Below are 21,048 nucleotides of genomic sequence, written 5' to 3'. Positions count from 1 at the left end.
CTGAAGAAGCTTTCCAGTTGTGAAATCCTTTTATATCTTCATCCTTATGCATGAGACTCAAAACGGTACTTGGGCTGTTTATCTAAATGATAATGCTTTCATCTTTTGTCCTAGGAGGGTAAATAAACAGCCTCTTACTAGACATATCTTTTGGTTGGTCAGGGGCAGTATCCTGTGACCAACTTGGATCTGGTTTAGAGCAAGGAGGAGAACACACCATATAGAGAATGGTGGGGAGGTACTCTTAAGATGGTCAGCCAGGAAAAGAGAAGACTTATAGAGAGACATGGTCATAGTCTTCACATACTGGAAGGATGGACTTGTTTAGCTTGTCCCTGATGATAAATGAGGAGCAATGGGGGCAAGTTATTAGAGAGGTAGATTTTTATCTCATTTTGAGAAGAAGCTTCCTAACAATGTGAGCTGCCCCAAAATGGAATGTTTTGCCTCATGAAATCTTGGATTGGAGGTATTCAAGTTCTCTGACCTCTTTCTGATGCTACATTGGTTAGAATTGAGTCAGATGGCCTCTGAGGTGTTTGTCATTTACCTTTCCACACAAGATTCTATGATTATGATGAAATAAAAAGACATTTCAGTGGGTTTCTCTTGGCCAATGGGGATACAATTTTTCTTTTGCTTCCATTCTCTATTTGTGAAATAGGTAGAACCTAGTCCTAGGAGATTAAAAATCTGGGGAGAAGAAGACAGAGGTGAGTGCCAGTAGGTCTTTATGCTTCTGTTTATTTAAGGCCTTGCTGAGTCAGAAGAGTAGACTAGAAGTCACTATATGGAAAAAACTCTTTGGAGAAAGTGGTTCTGTGAATCCAAGGAGTTAGATCCATATAATTTCATTATTATTCCCTATCTTTTATTTTTTGTTTTGTTTTTGTTTTTGCAGGGCAATGAGGGTTAAGTGACTTGCCCAGGGTGACACAGCTAGTAAATGTCAAGTGTCTGAGGCCAGATTTGAACTCAGGTCCTCTTGAATGCAGGGCTGGTGCTTTATCCACTGCACCACATAGCTTCCCGATTCCCTATCTTTTGATCTATATGGGAAGACTGCATGACCTATGACCTATCCCACAAGAACGTTGGAGGGGGCGGGGTGGATGGTATCTCTTTGTCCCCAGGGTTAAAAAAAATCCTTTGTGATTGTTCATCTGATATTCTCATCTGTCTTGTCTGTGCATTGGCTCTTTTGTACTTTTTTCTGATATAATTGAAAAAGGGATGTTGGATAGTGGAGAGCATTAAAAAAAGAGAGGAAGGAGGTACATTAGATTAATCAGAAAGCTTGCAACAAGCTTGCAACATCGTGGTACAAGGTAAATCTCAAGAATTGGTTCTGTCTTCTGAGTGGTATCAAGGTTGGGCTTGGTGTAAGTGATTCAGCTGTTGGGGAGATTGCTTCCCTGAGGTTGTGATTTTATTTCCCAGGCTCATGCTGATGCGGCCGACATGAAGTGCATGCATGGCTATAGAGCCATAGGCTAGAAGCTAAGGGGGTGAAAACGCTGGAGCTGTTACTGCCCTTCAAGAGTTTACTGTCTACATGTAGGGGAGGTTTGTATGATCAGAAACATGCACCTATGAAGTGATGTGATAAGTGCATAAGAGATGCTGCAGGAATTCCAAGGAAGGGTTGTGGCAGGGACAGGGGCAGAGGAAGCTTCCTGCATAAAATAGTGAAAAAACCCCCGCTGGTTTCAGAGTCAGAATACCCAGCTTTGCACTTCCCTACTTTGCTAATTGCTATGCACCTTAAAGGCCTCAGTTTCCACATCTATCTTCAGTCAATAAACATTAAGGACTTCCTGTGTGCAAGGCACTCTGGATATAAAGAAAAGTGAAACAGCCCCTGTCCTTAAGGAGCTTAGAGTCTAATACAAGTATATGCAGCATATATACAAAATGAATAAAAGGTGGTTTTGAGAGGGGCTACACCAGCAATTCTGGGGACCAGGAAAGGCTTCATGAAAAAGGGTCCAAATGAACTGAGTTTTGAAGGAAATGAGATTCCAAGAGGAAGGGCCTGGAGTCAGGAAGACATCTTCCTGAGTGCAAATCTGGCCTCAGACCTTACTAGCTGTTTGACCCTGGGCAAGTCACTTGATCCTGTTTGCCTCAGTTTTCTCATCTGTCGAATGAGCTGCAGAAGGAAATGGCAAGCCACTTTGGTATCTTTGCCAAGAAAACCCCAAATGACGTCATGAAGAGTTGGATATAACTGAAACTGAATAGCAAACAAAAAGGCAATATGTGCAGTTAGAACTTAAATACCAGTTGAATGGACCTTTTGGCTTTGGACATTCAGCCATGGAATACTAGAGGCATTGCTGGATACTTCTTGAGAGGTCTGTCAGCAGATAATCTTTGATGTCTCACCATGGAAAAAAGCCCAAGACTTAAATGAGGTTAATGTATTTTAAATATAAAAAGCCCCTTCTAAAAGAGAGATAATAGTATTTAAAGTGCCTTTTGGCTCTATGAAGTATGAAGAGGATTCAATGTCTGCCTCTGGGGGTGGGGCTTTGATTTAATGAATAGACAATGGATAACCATAGGTACAAGTCAAATAACTTTACTGTAATTCTTTGACAAAGCACAGTTTAGTTAAAATAAGCTATCTCCATTTTGTGGTCTGGACTGTGGCCCAGAAAAGAATGCTTTGTTTGATCCATTAAAAAACATTAATCCTTTACAAAAAAGGCTTTCTTTGGGTCATACAGCCTTTTGCTATTTGCACTGTAGGAAAAGCACAACAGTAAAGAGAATGACTTCAAAACATCTACAAGCAAAGCCTCAAAGAGAAACACAACTTGAGCACAAATTCAACTAGAATTCCTGGAAGAGAAGACGGAAGATTTTTTTTTTTTTGGTGAGGCAATTAGGGTTAAGTGACTTGCTCAGGGTCACACAGCTAGTAAGTTGTCAAGTGTCTGAGGTCAGATTTGAACTCAGGTCCGCCTGACTCCAGGGCCGGTGCTCTATCCACTTTGCCACCTAGCTGCCCCCAGAAGATTTTTTTTAAAGAATTTATTTATTTTTTTAATGAATGAAATGAGAGCTCCAGAGAAAATGATTGGGAAAGAAAGAAGAGCTAGAGAAGAAAGTATTGGGAAGGGAATTAACAATTTGCACACGAAGTATGAGACCTTACCCAAGCAAACACTCCCTGAAAACCAGAATTAACTAAATAGGAGCAAGGACTCCATGAGTCAGCATGTTGTTCACTTTGTTAAAGCAAAGTGAAAAGACTGAAAAAAATAGAAGAACATGTAAGCTATTTCATTGTAAAGAAACAGACCTGTAAAACAGATCAAGAAGAAAAAATATGGAAGATCACTGGACTTCCTGAAAGTCATGACTAAAAAAGAGCCTAAACATCATATTTCAAGAAGTCAGACAGGAAAAGTACCCCTATTCCTCAGAACCAGAGGGCAGAGTGTAAATAGAAGAAATAAAAACTCCCAGGAACATTATAGCCAAACCCTGCAGTTTCCAGGTTAAAGAAAAAATTCTTCAAGTGACCAGAAATATAAATTTCAAGTACTGAGGAGCCCCAGCCAAGATCCCACTTAATTTTGCAGCTACTACAATTAGGGAGAGGAGAACTTGGAATATGACATTACAGAATAGCCAAGAATAACTTAATCAGCAAAACTGATTATACTGCTACAGGGGAAAAATGAATCTTTAAGGAAATAGAGGACTTTGAAGCATTCCTGACAAAAAGACCTGAGCTGTGGAGAAACTCTGAAGTTCAAACACAAGGTAAATGTGAAAAGACAAAAACGTATGGTCATCGATAAAGGGCAAAACAAGGATAAACTGCTGACATTCAAATACAGGGAGATGACAACATGTGTCCCCTCTGAACCTCTCTATCATCATCAGGGGGTCATAGAGGGAATCTAATAGCCTGGGAGTTCTGTTCTGTCTTGATGTTTTTAAAGGAACAATGGAAAAAGAGGAGAAGAACACTACATGAGGATGGAGGGGGAAGGAGAAGGAAGATTAGGGAAAATTATCTTATGTAACCAAGGTGCACAAGCAGAAGTCTATGCAACCAAGGAGGATGTTGGGGGAGTGACTGACACTTGAAGCTCGCTTTCATATAAACTAGTCAGAGGAGGGAAGAATACACACGAATAGTTGGGTACAGAAATATAGTTTACTCAAGAGGGAAATAAAAGAAAGGGGGAATTAGAGGGAGGGATCAGTTGTAAGCAAAACAAACTCAAAGCATATACAAAAATATTTTTGAAGTTGCAAGGAATTGGGATCTGAGGAGGTGTCCATCAAATGGGAAATGACTAAACAAATTATGGCATTTAAATGTGATGGAACACTTGTTTTGTAAGAAATAATGAAGGGTGATGGTTTCAGAGAAATCTCAGAAAAATTTTAAGAACTAATGAAGATTAACTGAATCAGGAGAACATTTACATAATGAAAAACTTGGAACCTCTGATCAACAAAATGACCAACCGGGGGCAGCTAGGTGGTGCAGTGGATAAAGCACCCGCCCTGGATTCAGAAGTTCCTGAGTTCAAATCCGGCCTCAGTCACTTGACACATACTAGCTGTGTGACCCTGGGCAAGTCACTTAACCCCCATTGCCCTGCAAAAAAAAAAAAAAGAGCAAGTCAACAAAATGACCAACCATATAATTCCAGAGGAATAATGATGAAACCTCCTGTTAGATATGAAAGACTCAGAGTGCAGAGCTCTCTGTGTGTCTCTCTTTGTCTCTCTCATAGTTAATGTGGAAATTTGTACTGTTTGACTATATAGGTTTATGATAGCTGTTGGTTTTTTTTCTTTCACTCTCAGTGGGTGTTGGGAAGGAGGAAGCAACTTTTTGCTGATTGAAAAAATAAAATTTAATTTAAAAAAGCAGCAGCAGCTCTGGTTCCTAAGTGGGCCTGTCCTTGATTTCACTTGTCCCTGCCCTAGGAAACTTAGCCGGTTGCACACATTTTACACATTTGCATGAGGAAATCCTATAGATGCCCAAGATGCCTGTGGATCATGAATAGTAAAGAAGATGTGGGGGCTGGGGGAAGTGAAGTGGGCTCTGTTGTTGCTCAGATTCACTGTTGGGTTTGACTCCTTGGGTACTTTTGCTGCTTTGAGCAGTGATTGATGAGGGCTACATGTTTCCAAATGCAGCACCTGCAAGAAAGCTTTACTTCTGCCAAGGGGCAAATGAAACAGAGAGGCTAGTATGTTATTCTAGGGGCTGATAAGTGTGATGCCATTATAATCTCCATTTATTGCATGTTAACTAGTCAGTAGAAAATTCACTAGAAACCGGCCCTGGAGTGGGGTGTGAGCAAATCCAATGTGAATTTTCCCCTCTCTTTTCTGACTTTGTACTTATACACACTTATGAGCTATTTCTCACTAATTGGGCTTGGACTAGTAAATATCCTTTTACCAGGACACTTAGTCGCATCCCTTCTTTGTAGATGTGATCCTGGTTTAAGTAAGCCATAATGTCCTCCATTGCCTGCATAGACCAGTTTAATATGTGATTTAACACTTCAGTTCCTAAAGAGCTTCATTATTTTTAGTACAGAATAATGGCTCCTTTCATTGCTTACTTTGAAAAGCATCTGAAGGCTTCCTAACTGGCCTTACTTAATCCCCTCTCCCCCTTTTTTTGCATGGCAGTGAGGGTTAAGTGACGTGCCCAGGGTCACACAGCTAGTAAGTATCAAGTGTCTGAGGCTGGATTTGAACTCAGGTTCTCCTGAATCCAGGGCAGGTGCTTTATCCACTGTGCCACCTAGCTGCACCCCCCTTGCTTAATTTTTATGAAATATTTGACTCACTTCAATTCTGTGCATTTTTAAAATGATACCTTTGTGAGAATATCAAGTCCAAGAGGGGATATATTACTTGATACTAGTACTTGACTGACACTTCAGCTGATAGAACTTTAAAATGGTTAAGCAAGTGCTTAGACAAGATCACTGAGAGACTGGGGAGAGGATTTTCTGTCATCTATCTGTGAGAAGATCAGAGAAGACTTCCTGGAGGAGGTAACATTTTAATTGGAGAAGGATTATTGGTAGAGGCATGGAAGGTGACTTTTGGAAATGGTTTGTACAAAGTATGGGAGCAGAGAAAGGATGAGTTTAGTTTTAATCACAGCAAATAATAAGTGGCTTTTTATTTTCCCCTTCCCACATTTAGGGGAAGGGGGAAAACTTTAAAAATAGTCTGGAATTTTTCTAGCTTCTTATCTGGGTCATTTGGGTTTTTTCTGGAATGGCCAGCTCTTGTCTAAACTCCCTTCTTGTCATTGCTTAAATAGCCCCTGAAATGTCACCACCTCCAGGAAGCCATAATGGAGTGCCAGAGCAGTGGCTATTTCTAGCATCTGTGTTTCTGATCCACTGGTACCCTGCTGGCTGCACCCAGAAATTTGCATTTTTCTGTGTTTTGGTTTGCATGCCTATGCCTTTCTCTGTTCATATTATTGTGGACTTTCTTAAGAGTGTAAGCCCCGAGAGGACAGGGACTATGCCTGATAAAAATGTTTTTTTATATTGATTGGCACTCCTGAGTTTGCAAATAGAATTTGCTTTGTAATTGTTGGTAACATTAATCTTTTTTATATCCTAGAGCAGGAATCAGCCTGATTTGTATAGGTTAGTAAGCTAAGAATGATTTTTATATTTTAAAAGAAAAGTTTTATTGTATTTAAAAATGTAAAAATCATTCTTAGATCAAAAAATGGGGGGAGCTGCTGTCCTCTGGTTCCTTTTGTAGTGCATCTCTCCTTGTGGAATATAACAATTCACTTAGGTTCAGCACATGTTAACAGATGCCTGTTATTGGCAGAGTGCTGTGGTGCTACAGACGTAAGATGTCAAATTTAATACAGAGTAGTGTGGCAGGTACATGAGAGAAAGTACAGAGAAGCGAGAACTCACATCTCGGAGAATCAAAAGCTGTTTGGAGGAGGTGGTTTTTAATTTGGTCTTGGAGGACAAGTACAGATGTGGGGAGGGGAAGGAATATACTTTGTAGTGGAGTAGTGGAGAGTATAGTGAGTAGTAGGTATTAAGGTTGGAAAGCTAGGTCAGGGCCAGATTCTGGAAAGCCTTGAATGCTAGACTGAAGTTCCTAAGCTGTGTGGAGCCATGTTTGAGGGTCTGGTACAGCGTGCTCAGAGCCATGCTTTAGAAAGACCAATCTGGCCGTAGCGTGGGGGATAAATTGGAGGGAAGAGAAAATGGAAGCAGGATGACCAGCTAAAAGGCAGTTGTAGTCATTTGGAAGGGAGCATGGAAAGAGATGGATGTGAGAGAGCCGGTGGGGAAAGAGCAGCAATGGAACTTATCATTGGATTGAATGTGGCTAGTGAAGTCAAGATTGACGCCGAGGTTTCAAGCTTGGGTGACTGCTCTCTTAAACACAAGTGGAGAAGCAAAGAGAAGGATCGGGTTTTGGCGGGGTTGGAGAGGGGTAGAGATGACAAATTTGGTCTTGGACCTGTCAAGTTGGATACATCAGCAGGAAATTCTGGTGTAGATGTATGATAGTCATTTGGAGGGGCAGCTAGGTGGCACAGTGGATAGAGCACCAGCCTTGGATTCAGGAGGTCCTGAGTTCAAATCTGGCCTCAGATACTTACCACTTACTAGCTGTGTGACCCTGGGCAAGTCACTTAACCCCAATTGCCTCACCAAAAAAAAAAAAAAAAAAAAGGAAAATGATAGTCATTTGGAAATGTGAGATGAGAACTCTTGAGAAGTTGACTGTCAGGAGCAGATTGCAAAGGATGAAGAAGTGAGAAGGCGAGAAAAGAAAGAAAGGCATTTTGAGTATAGAGTGTCCTTTCTGGACATTTGGTATAAAAGGATGGTTGGCAGTTAAGCAGCTGGAACAGGAGGCCACAGTGTTTGCTTGGTCAGACTTGATAGAGAATATAAAAGTATTTCAGAGCTAGAAAGGAATTTAGAGGTGATTTAGAACTCTAACCCTTAATTTGTTGGCTATAGAAACAGGCCTGGAGAAGTTACCCAATGTCATCAGTTAACACCTTGCAAATCTCCTCACCTGAGCAAAGGCTCTGATACCTCTTCATAGCAGTTGGAACTCAGAGTAATAGACTAGAAACATGGATTTATTTATTCATTCATTTATTTATTTTTGCAGGGCAATGAGGGTTAAGTGACTTGCCCAGGGTCACACAGCTAGTAAATGTCAAGTGTCTGAGGCTGGATTTGAACTCAGGTCCTCCTGAATCCAGGTCTGGTGCTTTATCCACTGTACCACCTAGCTGCCCGGATTTATTTATTTTGAGGGATGAAATATAATATAGAATCATAACCATTTGTTTCAGTCTTTTGTAGCTATTTGTAAGAGAGTGGTGGGTGGTAGGTGGGTGAGAGGAAGTTAAATTTGGTGCTCCAGTTGTGTTTGCGTTTGCTTGTTCACTTAGACTGTATATAGCCACAGAACTGGATGCATTGTGTTGTAAAAGTGATTTTTACATAGTTCACATGTTTAGCTGTTCTAGCATAAAGGTTATATTGTACTGGGTTGAACTATTTAGAATGTCCCTGTCCACCATAAGAGCCCCCCCACCCTCAACCTAGCTCCTGCCTCCCCATGTTGTGGACTTTTACCTGCTTTCTTCAGCACATGTTTACTATTGCATGTGTCTCTTGTCTCTTGGTCTATAAGCTCTGCAGAGGGAGGGAACATATCAAATTCATCTGTGTATCACCCACAACCTTGGTGCAGGAACTTCCACACAGAAGGGACTTGGGAAATATTTGCTGAATGAATGAATAGCCCAGTTTTGTTGTAATGCAACAGTGTTGCAGTGAGACTCTTTCTGGAAATTATGTCTCAAAGCATGGAGATAAAAGAGATGATTTTGGTAAAAAAGTAGCACTTTTGAAGGGGCTTGGCTTCTCCCCCTTTTTCTCTTAATTACTGAGTCTTCTGCCCTATTGTTTTTTTGCTTTGGAGAATTGGTCAGCAGTTTGGGTAGATTTCTCTGGGCAAGTTGCTTGGGGCGTTTGAGAAAGGGCAGGAGAGTTGAAGGATAATAACTACCTGGGCAGGTCAAAGAATTGACCAATTTGGACCCAGCTCAGCTCTCCTTTCTTTCCCTACAGTGCAAGTGCCCAGAGAGAGTAGGGTGCCATGGGCCAGGGGTCAGAGGAAGCATCTGTGTTTCTAGATTATTGCTTTTTTTTTGGGTTATTTGGGGATTTTTTTGCAGGGCAATGGGGTTTAAGTGATTTGCCCAGGGTCACACAGCTAGTAAGTGTCAAGTGTCTGAGGCCAGATTGGAACTCAGGTACTACTGAATCCAGGGCAGGTACTTTATCCAGTGCACCACCTAGCTGCCCTCTAGAAGTCTGTTTTAAAGTTGACTTAGATACACAGTTACTATGAGTTACCTACTAAGTAGACATGGCTGATTTGAAATGTTCTGGCAACTGGCAAGCCTGAAGGACCACCTCTTTTTCAGACATGGGAAAGCCAGGAAGAGAGAGTGATGATGTCAAGGGGTGTTTTGAGAGAAGAGGGTGGGAAAAGAGAACTTGGGTTTGAATGGGCTCAGTTTTATCAATTAAAGAGGCATAGTCCTCACCTGAGAGAATGGGAAGACAGGGAGGTGGGGGAGGAGCCTTGAGGAGGGGAAAAATGTTCTGGAATAGCTTCTAATGAGGAGAGAGATAGGTGGTGAGTTAGGGAGAAATTAAAGGACTTACTTTCTTTTCTTTTCTCTCTTTCTTTTTTTCTGGGGGGTGAGGCAGTTGGGGTTAAGTGACTTTCCCAGGGTCCCACAGGTAGTAAGTGTCAAGTGTCTGAGGCCGAATTTGAACTCAGGTCCTTCAGACTCCAGGGAGGGTACTCTATCCACTGCACCACCTAGCTGCCCCAAAGGACTGTCTTTCTACAGTGAGGGCCCAGTTGAGGTTGGATTACATACATTTGTAATATTCCTCAGGCAGCCCGATTGTGAGACTTCTTCCAGCTGTTTTCAGCATTTTTCTTGTTGGTGGGGTTTTTTTGTTTGTGTTGGTTTTTTGTGGGTCAGTGAGGGTTAAGTGACTTGCCCAGGGTCACACAGCTAGTAAGTGTCAAGTATCTGAGGCCAGATTTGAACTCAGGTCCTCCTGAATCCAGGACTGGTGCTTTATCCACTGCACCACCTAGCTGCCCCCTGTTTTCACCATTTTTGAGGAGGAGCAGATGATGATGATGGTGGAAATAATCCAGGGTCAAGGTTTGGTGCTGACGGGATAAGGGAGTAGGGGATTCAAGAGCAGAGGACAGTGTAGAGTTGGAATGGCTAACCATTGGGTTGGTTTTTGGAGAGGGAAGGAGAGGGAAGTCAAAGCAGTGGTAATGGCTTGAGAGAGCATGGAATGGATAGAAAAGTAGAATCACTGAAAGGAATGTCAGGAGTTTGCAGGTGCTTAGTAGAACACCTGTGGGTGCTAGTGAGCTTGAGGGTGTGACCATCCCTGTGGTTGGCTGAATTGGAGTGAAGGAATAGGTCATGGGATTTAAGGAGGTTGAGGATTTAAGAGGTTAGAGAGTTTGAAAGAGTATCTTTGTGGGTATCTAAGTACTTTAGTATAAGGGGCTGGGGAAGAGAGCAGGATGATGAGCTTAAGAGTGCCCTGGCAAATATAACAAAAATGGAAAATGGTGGGTGTTGGAGGGAATGTGGGAAAGCTGGGACGCTAATCCACTGTTGGTGGAGTTGCGGAATGATCCAAACATTCTGGGGAGCAATTTAGAACTGTGCCCAAAGGGCTACAGAACTGTGCATACCCTTCGATTCAGCAATACCTCTCCTAGGTTTATATCCCAAAGACATCCCCTCCCCCCCCAAAAGGGGGAAAGACCTATTTGTACAAAAATATTTCTAGCAGCTCTTTAATTGGGGAATGGCTAAACAAGCTGTGGCAAATGATGGAGATGCTATATTATTGTGCTATAAGAAATGATAATCAGGATGATTTCAGAAAGGCTTGGAAAGATTTGTATGAACTGATGTATAGTGAAGTGAGCAGAACCAAGAGAACATTGTGCACAGAGGCAGCAATATTGTTTGATGAAGAACTGTGAATGAGCTAACTATTCTCAGCCATACAGTGATCCAAGACAATCCCAAAGGGCTACTGATGAAGCCTACTATCCACCTCCAAAGAAAGAACTGATATTGATGGAACACAGACTGAAGCATGCTATTTTTCACTTTTTAATTTTTTTCTTTTATTCAACTTTTCTTGTACAACATAACTAATACGGAAATGTTTTACATATATAACCTGTATCTGCTTGCTTACCCTCTGGGGGGGAAGGAGGGATAAAAATTGAAACTCAAAACTATAAATAAAAACGTTTATTACTTTAAGAAAAAGAATGGACTGGAAGTTGGTACCATTATAATTTGGATTGTGTAGAAAATTTTGACTAAGTAATTATGAGAGGAAGAAAGACTGCTGAGTGATGGAAGAAAAGGATGAATCTGGAAATGACACTCACAAACAAGGAGTTTAAAAAGGAAATGTAGCTCATTTAGCATGGTCTTTTTTCTTTAAATATTTTTCATTATGAACTAAACAAATATAAACATATCCATATGCAAAGAATAGAAAAAGAAGATTGTTTATGAAGCTAAATATCTGTAACATCCTATCTTTGTTTTTGAATTTAACATGATAACTGTCATCTTCTGAACTTCTCTGCTATTCTGCATATCTTTTTTCGATGTTTCATGAAAGTTCTTTCTTTTTCCACTACTTATTCATTCCCTTTTACAAATGTCCCCACTTCCAGCATCCTCTTCTTCCCCACCCTCACAAAAAAGCCCTACCTTGTAACAAATTAATTTAGGTAAGCCAAATAAATTCATACATTGGTTGTGTCTAAAAATAGGTTTCATTTTTTAACATCTAGTCCATTATCTCTCTACCAAGAGATGGGAACCATAATTCATCATTGGTCTTCTGAAGTTGTGATTGGTCATTGGATTGATTAGTTCTTAAGTCTTTCAAAGTTGTTTTCCTTTATGTTGCTGTTGTCATTGTATAAATTGTTTTCCTGGTTATGGTTGTATGCAGGTCTTCCAGATTTTTCTTAATTGCCTTTCACCATTTTTTATGGTGAAATAAACATTACATTCATATACCATTTATTCAAGACATTTTCCAGTTGATAGGCATCAACTTTATTTCCAGTTCTTTGCTATCACAAAAAAGTAGTGCCTTATATGTTTTATCTATTTTAAGCTTAAAGACAACATTGCCATGTACACAGCAGAAAATGAGAGGATTCACTATAAAACAATAAATTTCCATTTCTAGAAAACCTATATAATAAATACTACTCATTGTTTTCAAAGCTGCCCAGCTTTTTTTTTTTTTGCTTCCTTGTAGGTTTTCTTTTATTTTCTACTATGCACTTTGTACTTTATTTTATAAATATTTCTCTATATATGGTTCCTCTCTTTTTTTGACCTCTATAGGCTATGATAGTCATGACCTATTCTTTTTTTTTCCTCATAAAAGTATTTTATTATTTTCTAGTTACACGTAGAGAGAGTTTTCAACATGTTTTTATAAGATTTCTAGTTTCAAATTTTTCTCCTTCCTTCCCCCCTCCCCAAGACAGCAAGTAATCTGATATAGGTTATATATGTACAATCACATCAGACATATTTCTGCATACTAATATATTTCTTGATAGTCTTTTATGTTCATCTTCAGTTATGTACCCTTGCTTCCATATTATCTGTATGTCTTTAAAATATGAGTAACAGTCGTTTTAGACTTCGTATCAGAAAAAGTTTTCCTTGTAGCTTTGGAATTTTGTTCTTGATTGCTTAGCACACCTCTGGAGCCAACTTCTTCCACAAAAACATAAGTCCATTGGATTCTACCTATTCTTCCTTTGAAATCTGATCTCCCAAAATGCAGGAGGCATCTTAGACTTCAGTTCAAGCACTTGTTGAATGCCCACTGTGTGCCAGACACAAGGCTGGGCACTGGGGATAGAGTCAAAAAGAAGGCGTCCCTATCCTCTACTGGGGGAAAATGTACAAAGATGAGCATGTACCAAATACATACAGAGAAAGCACACTTTGATGTTTCACTGACTTCTCAGGTTTTTGTTTTGTCTTTTCTCAGTTTCATAATCATCCTTCTTAGAAGAGGCAGCTGTTGTAATTGGAATTGGTTGACTTTTTGCTTCATTTGCCACTCTAGCCAGAACTTTGTCTTGGGCTCCAGCCTATGTGTTAAGACTCAAAGGAGGGGGGCAGCTAGGTGGTGCAGTGGATAAAGCACTGGCTCTGGATTCAGGAGGATCTGAGTTCAAATCTGGTTCAGACACTTGACACTTACTAGCTGTGTGACTCTGGGCAAGTCGCTTAACCCCAATTGCCCCACCAAAAAGAAAAAAGAAAAAAAAAAAGACTCAAAGGAGGTTATATATTGGATTCCAGATTAGGAATTCAGCCAGGGCCACTGAAAGGCATATCAATATCAATAAGCTGCCATATCAATCTGAATTTTAGCCACATTTTCCCCCAAATCTGGCTTGTTTGAAACATCAATGAGACCTACAATTAGACCCTTAGCAGTGGATACTAGTGTTAATGGCATTGTGGGATGATCAGTAAGTTGAGAACAAGAATAAAGATGAAAACAATTAATAAAAATGAATAAAATTGTTATAAAGTAGATGAATTCAGAAGCATGTGCTTATTAAATAAATACCTCGAGTATGTAGAGTACTACCTTGATCTCTGGGAATTCTGGGGAATGCGCAACCCATCTTATGTATTTTGGGATGGGATGTCATTTTGAGATGGTACAACTTTAATTTATTCCCTTGTGCTTACGCTTATTCAAAAATATCTTTTGAAACCCAGAGGAGATGAAACTGTTCCCTGCCCCAATCCTAAAACAAACAAAAACCACATTAGAATCTGTATGTCTACACATCTTTGTTTTTGTCATTTGGTTCCATATGTGTGTGCATATTTGTATGGTTTGAGACAGATCTGGCTGTGACCCATCTTCCAAAGATCTGAACTGCCTATGGTATTATATTTCTGCTGAGCAGTAGCAGTGAAGAGCTTCTGGTATGAATGTCTATTCCTCTCTAACTGGTGTACCCCTCCTGAGTGCCCTGGGGAAAAGTTGGGAGCAGCTTACCTGCTTGTATTAACACAATGGCAAAAATGGATTACCCTGCAGTGACAGACTAGGTCTTTCCCAACCCCTATTCTGCTGGCTTCTCTTTCTTAATTATTTCCTATTTATCTGGTATGTAGCTTGTTTGTATATATTTGTTTGTTTCAGGGACTATCTTTTGCTTATTTTTGTATCTTCAACACTTAGCACAGTGCCTGGGCATGTTAGGTGCTTAATACATGTTTATTGACTGACTAGGTTGGCCAGGCATTGGCTCTTTAGGTGACAATATTTTAGTCTCTATGAGTGCCTGTCCTCAATTGTCCTAGGAGTATATTATACCCCTGATTCTGAAAGCTTATATAAAAATAAAGAATGCCAACCCAACATTGGAGCTCTTATTGCCTGTGTACCTGAAAACTAACTGCTATTGCCTATAGAGGTGTGTGTAGTTATACTTGACTGTTAGCACACTTCTCCAGACAAGTGGGCTACTTTCTTCTAATACCTACTATTCTTTTCCAAGAACTCTGTTGCAGAGTTATATGAGACATGAAGACTTTGATTTGCTAAACATTTCAGTAGTCAGGAATGAATTGAGTAATTCATGGTTTTGGTTTCTATCAAACATTAGAGCACTTGACCTAGCTTGCTGACCCCACTTAGCTGGGCACACAACACCCAACTCCACCTCCAAAGGTTTGTTGAAGGAGGCTCACATTTTTTTTTAATAAACAATTAGCTCTTCATTGGAGGGTCATGGACTTGGAGTGGCTTCTTATCAAACACAAAAAACGCTGAGGGGTCATAGTTGTAGGCTGGTCTGGGCAGGGTCTCAGTTTCTGGCTGGGCCACTTTGGGAAACTGTAGGATCCTCCTTGAACATCTTTCTAGGAGATGGTCCTGGAAATGATCAGAGAATTTTAATTCCATTTGTTTTCTTATTTCCTTATTGTGATTCCACTCCTAGAACTTTATTTCTACACATAGTGTGCTCAACTTGACATTTTGTGGTCATGGTTGAATGAGGTCAGGCAAGGAACTGAACTCACAAGTATTTGTTTAGTCATTCTTTGTGACTGAAGCTTCTTAGAAACAAATCACTAGGTAGAAACCTGTGCTAAGACAACCTTTTCTTGATTTAGGCTTTGTATGCTTTTTTTCTTCCCTCTTCTTCCTGACCTCCCCATCCCCCTTCCCTTCCCAATACTACATTTCACTTTGTGTCCAGTTTTCCGTTTGTATGGATAACATAATGAAATGAAAAGTATACCGGGTTTGGAGTTACATTTCAAATCTGGCTTTTCCATGTATTCACTGTGTGACCATTGACAGATCACTTCACCTTTCTCCCCTCAGTTTCCTTATCTGATGATAATTCTTTTCCTTGTCTTTCTTCCATAGTTGTTATGAGAATTGGGTAAAGGAATTTTGTAAAGCAGTACATAGCTGTTATTACTATTTTACTTGTTTGTGAAAAAACCATGACTGGCCAAAAACATATGATCTGGGATGTTCCAACAGGAGAACTATCCCAGATCATCTCCTAGCCCTGGGTGTGAACAGTGAGGTTCTCACTTAATTTTCTTTCTTTCTTTCTTTCTTTCTTTCTTTCTTTCTTTCTTTCTTTCTTTCTTTCTTTCTTTCTTTCTTTCTTTCTTTCTTCCTTCCTTCCTTCCTTCCTTCCTTCCTTCCTTCCTTCCTTCCTTCCTTCCTTCCTTCCTTCCTTCCTTCCTTCCTTCCTTCCTTCCTTCCTTCCTTCCTTCCTTCCTTCCTTCCTTCCTTCCTTCCTTCCTTCCTTCCTTCCTTCCTTCCTTCCTTCCTTCCTTTCTTTTTTTTTTTGGTGAGGCAATTGGGGTTAAGTGACTTGCTTAGAGTCACACAGCTGGTAAGTGCTCCCATAACTCTCTATCATACTACCTTTGCCACTTGAGGACAGCCACCTTAGCAGCAGATGTATGGGAAGCATCTCTGTTCTCTGAAGTATATTATTAATTCATCTAGCTTTGGTTCCCACTCTCTTTGCTCACATGTTGGGCTTGTGGTTAGAGGGAGTAGGATGTTGTTGGCACTGTGGCTCCCCAGACAGTTTTGAAATCATTTAGTAAAAAGTGGGATAACGATATTCAAAGAAGCTAAAATTGTGGCTACTTTTAGGTCTTTCTAGAATGCTACCTTGTGACTCTCCTGTCTCACTCCATTTCTTTTTGGCTAAGGAGTTCAACTTTCATGTGTCTTAGTTATTCTCCAGTGCCAACTATTACTCAAAAAAATCTTTAAGATGCTTTAGAGGTAAAAATATTCCTGGAGTCAGAAGGGTTAAGATTAATGTTGTATAAATAAACAACATTAGAGTACTTTGGGGAAACAAGGTTATTTTGGAGAATGTCCCTATACTTTGAGGTTGGTATCAAGGAGGGAAGCCATGTCTTTCTTCATGTCCTCTGTCAGAGACTGATGGAGTGTAATACTGCTGGCACTTTTATCTCTTCTAGGCAAGCTAGAGATGGTCAAGCTGTGCGCTTTGGTGAACTTTGCTTTAATTCCATATGCAACTTGGAAACTTGAAATATAATTTATTATTTGATTAGGACTATACCAGGATGCTTCATGGGCTATTTCTTTTTTTAAAAATTTTTTATTTAAAAAATTTTACTTAAAAAAATTACTTTCATTTTCATGTATAACCTTTCCCCATCCAGAAAACCATCCCCAATAATAAAAATCATTTGGGTGGGGGCAGGGGGAAGCATTTTAGCAAACCTAATCAACATGTCAGGCAAAATATGAGGGCTTAAATTAGAGTAGTGTCTATGTGAGTAGAAAGAAGAGGGCAGATGTGAGAAATGACTGGATTTAACAACTTTTTAAATATGTTGACTGAGGGAGAATGAGGAGTCAGTGATAACATTAGGATGTGGGTGACTTCAAGGTTAGTGTTGCCCCTGGGTGAAATGGGATGTTTGGAAAAGGGTAAGCTTTTGGTGGGAGGGATGAATTCAGGTTTTGGACATTTTGAATTTAAAATGTCTAAAGGGTATTGAGTTTGAAATAGCCATTAGGCACTTGAGATGTGAGACTGAAGCTATGGAGAGAGACTCGGACTACCTACGTAGATTTAGGAGTCACCTGCAAAGGCCTTAGGACTTTATCCTTTAGATAGAAAGTAGTTAAAGATGGGAAAGAGTCTCTGGGAAACAGGTTAGCTAATGACCTACGGACAGCTCTTTTGATATTGGTGGGGAGAGGAAGAGAACCGGATGTAGGGTCAGGGCAGAGAGAGGAGGCAGAGATGACAGGCATTTTTCAGGAATTGGGAGTCATCCAAAGGTCAGGTGAGAGATACATAGCAGCACGCCCTCCTCCTGCTCAAGGCTCAGTCCTGGGGATTACTTATATTTTAAAGGCTTTATATTAGCAATAGTTTAACGCAAACTTTTGTTTTCTTTATATGTTATGATTTAGTGTGATTCTCTTTCTTTTTCTCCTCCCTTCCTCTCCATTCCCAACTAATAATAGGGTCCAGCTACCTGTGTTGCCTTTTCAAGATCAGGGGAATTATTTGCTTCTGGAGGTGTTGATGAGCAAGTAAGTATAAATATCTGTCGGGTACACAGTTGGGCTGTAAATGGTAAGGCTATGCCTTCCTTTCTCCTTCAGGTTTGGAGACCTGTGGACTTTAAAAAGAGGTGCATTCGAAATAGGATTAATGTTATCATGGGTATATATATATATGTGTGTGTGTGTGTGTGTGTGTGTGTGTGTGTGTGTATATGTATATATACATCTATATATATATACATCTATATGTATATATATATAGATATAACCTATATCAGATTACCTGCTGTCTAGGGGAGGGGGGAGGGAGGGGAGGGAGGGAGAAAAATCTGAAATTGTAAAGCTTGCATAAACAAAAGTTGAGAACTATCTTTACATGTAACGGAAAAAATAAAATACCTTATATGTAAAAAAAACCTAATTAATTAATTAATTTTTAAAAAGAGGTGCATTCTCTGATTAGAAGAGATGACTCATATAACCTATATCAGACTGCTTTCCATCTTGGGGGAGGGAGGAGGGAAGGGAGGGGGGGAGAAAAATTTGAAACTAAAAATCCTATGAATACAAATGTTGAAAACTATCTTTACACGAAACTGGAAAAATAATAAATACTTTTATGATTAAAAAAAGAAAAGAAAAGATGGCAGCCTTCAGGACTAGCTGTCTCCAGTTGGTAAAACAAGGTGTATTTTACTTACAGTTTTTTCCATTGTCCTTATTTTGGGTGGTTTCTTCTCCCTTGTCTGTTGTATGGAGGAAAACTAAGTACACGAGCATATTGGTTGGGTTTGATGCAACATGGCCATTATAAGGATGGACATTTTAAAATGTACGTTTAGTTTTTCTCTTACATGCTGAAGCCCTTGCCAAATATTTTAAAGCCATTAATGGAAGGACCAGCCTTGCAAGTATCCATAGCTTGGAAATTGATTAAACCTGCAAAAGTTGCCCTTGTTTTATAGAATGCTTTGATTCTACTTGTGTCTTCTGATGGTTATGATACCATAATATGATGTGAGTGAGTCTAGGTCCCTGTTACCATGTTATCAGAAAGGAGAATGGAGACATAGACATGTCAGGTGAAGAGCAAAAGTCACTGAGCAAGTTGTGAACTTGTTCCTAAGCCCTGGTGCCTGTGACTTACAGAATGAAGAGGACAAGTGTGGAGCTTTTCATTCTGTAATTCTTTTTTTTTTAAAGCATTTACATTGTTCCAGCTACAGTGCTAGGGATACAAAAAGAGACCAAAGCCAGTCTCTACCCTCAAGGAGCTTACAATCTAATGGGATAGGATTTTAGAACCACATCCACCCAATACTTGGGACAGAGATTTCTTTTCTGCTTTGTTTTTGTTTTGTTTTTTTCCTTGCCTAAACACAAACAGCCCAAAGCCACCTCATGCACCCAGGAACGTCTGGAAAAGTCTTACTCTGTAATTCTTGACTTTTTCCAGGCCAGCATTCTCTTCCTCACCAGACTCATGCTGCTGATTGATTGCTTCGTGACTTCCCTAACACTGTTTGATTCAGTTTTTTTATTACAGTTTGCAAGATATTCTAAGAATGCCCTTAAATTGTTTGGCTAGCTTCCCTTTTTTGCTGAGAAGTTGTAACATTTTTAAAGCTATTATTCCTTCCTCCCTGTGTATTTTTATTTAAAAAACCATACATACAGCATTTATTTGTGTCTCTACTTTTTCTCCCCTTTAATTTGAATTTTCTTAGCCATTTAGTTATTTTTCATCTTACCTAGATCAGGTTACAAAAGATGTAAAGTACTTTCTATGTCCCTGTCCCATTTCAATATAGTCCAGTTTCTGGTACTTTCTGACTGGTCAAAAAAAGTGATTCTACCCATATTGTGAATATTTCTTTAAGGTCACAGGCCAATCCAGAATTGACATAATCCTGAGAAAGGAGTGAGCTCTTGATATGTTATTTCTTTTCAACTCTTAGTGGGCTCACATTTTTCAGATGAGTAGCCTAATGAATGTGTGGACCAGCCTTGAAAGTAGCCATAGCCTTAAAAGTCATTAAGCCAGGGCTGCTAGGTGGTGCAGTGGATAAAGCACCAGCCCTGGATTCAGGAGGACCTGAGTCCAAATTCAGCCTCAGACACTTGATATTTACTAGCTGTGTGACCCCTGGCAAGTCACTTAACCCTCATTGCCCCACAAAGCAAAGAAACAAACAAACAAACAAAAAAGTCATTAAGCCTGTAAAAGTTCCCCTTATTCTACAGAATGCATTGATTCTTCCTGCACTCACCATTACCATCCCCTGATAATTCAAACCATTGTTCTGTTTTGCCCCTTCTGTCCAATCACTAGGATGAGAAAACCCAATGATCTAACTGTTAAAAATACACAGCTTTCTAGGAAAACCAAATAGAAAGGGGACAGCAAACAATTTTTTTCTTTTGTTTAGGCTCACTGGTTACTGCTTTTGTGTCTGCCACCCAATTTTCCTCCTATTTCTTAGGTGTGTAGAGGCTTATTTCCATAGCTGAATAAGACATACATATGGTTTGATATACATACATGTGTGTACACATGTTCACATGTATATATGTGTGCGTGTACACATGTGCATACGCACGTGCATTTGTTTCTTTAGGTGATGGTATGGAAGTCCAACTTTGATGCTGCTGATTATGGAGATCCCCTGAAGACTCACAGATCTGGCAGTTCGAGGGCCGATGCCAAGAGTCCGGTAGGTGAATTTTCAGAAGTGTATTTTGAAATCTTGGACTTTTTCAATGAGTTGGGATTAGAGGGACATAACAAAGGGTTTAGAAGGTTTCCTTTGTATGAGGATTTTTATTACCAAGTCTGAAGCAAAAAGAACACTTGGATACTTTACTTTTGCTGTTTATAAATGGGATTCTGTGTTATGTAAGACAAGTAGGCCTAGAAAATGATTAATCAATATATTTGCTTGATTTCTGTGGGCAGAGAGCTAACTTTCTTTTTGCCCTATTGGACCTATGTGTGCCAGAGGGAATTTTCCCTGGCCTATTTTCTCTTTGTGGGAGGCTTCAAGAAGTGGTGATTTTTCTGATGTAGCACCAGGCTGGACCTAGCAACTAAGGGAGAATTGCTGAAGCACCAGCTGTTGTGGAACTTAGAAGGTTGCCTTTATTTCAGAACATTTTCTTTTTGAAAACCACCAGAAGGAAGTCCATCTATTACCACACCGATTCCAGTTAAGTATAAGAAGGTGTCTTTAAGAAATGCACAATGTTGAAATTAAAATTGTACAATTAATATGTGGCTCATTCATTAGAGCCC

At 39.8% G+C, this 21,048-nt stretch overlaps 1 protein-coding gene across 4 annotated transcripts in view; it reads left to right on the top strand.

The window, feature by feature from the left end:
* Window positions 1-21,048, top strand: part of POC1A (POC1 centriolar protein A) — a 162,177-nt gene that overhangs the window by 41,905 nt on the left and 99,224 nt on the right. For all 4 annotated transcript variants that reach the window (XM_043975386.1, XM_043975387.1, XM_043975388.1 and 1 more), the window contains 2 exons: window positions 17,715-17,783; window positions 20,375-20,470. In XM_043975386.1, coding sequence (XP_043831321.1) covers window positions 17,715-17,783; window positions 20,375-20,470 — 165 coding nt within the window. The remainder of the gene's footprint in view (window positions 1-17,714; window positions 17,784-20,374; window positions 20,471-21,048) is intronic.

Source organism: Dromiciops gliroides, chromosome 1 (assembly GCF_019393635.1).
Source record: "Dromiciops gliroides isolate mDroGli1 chromosome 1, mDroGli1.pri, whole genome shotgun sequence".
NCBI classification, from domain to species: domain Eukaryota; kingdom Metazoa; phylum Chordata; class Mammalia; order Microbiotheria; family Microbiotheriidae; genus Dromiciops; species Dromiciops gliroides.
Note: the sequence above shows the minus strand (reverse complement) of the source record. Positions and strands in the feature narration are given on the sequence as shown.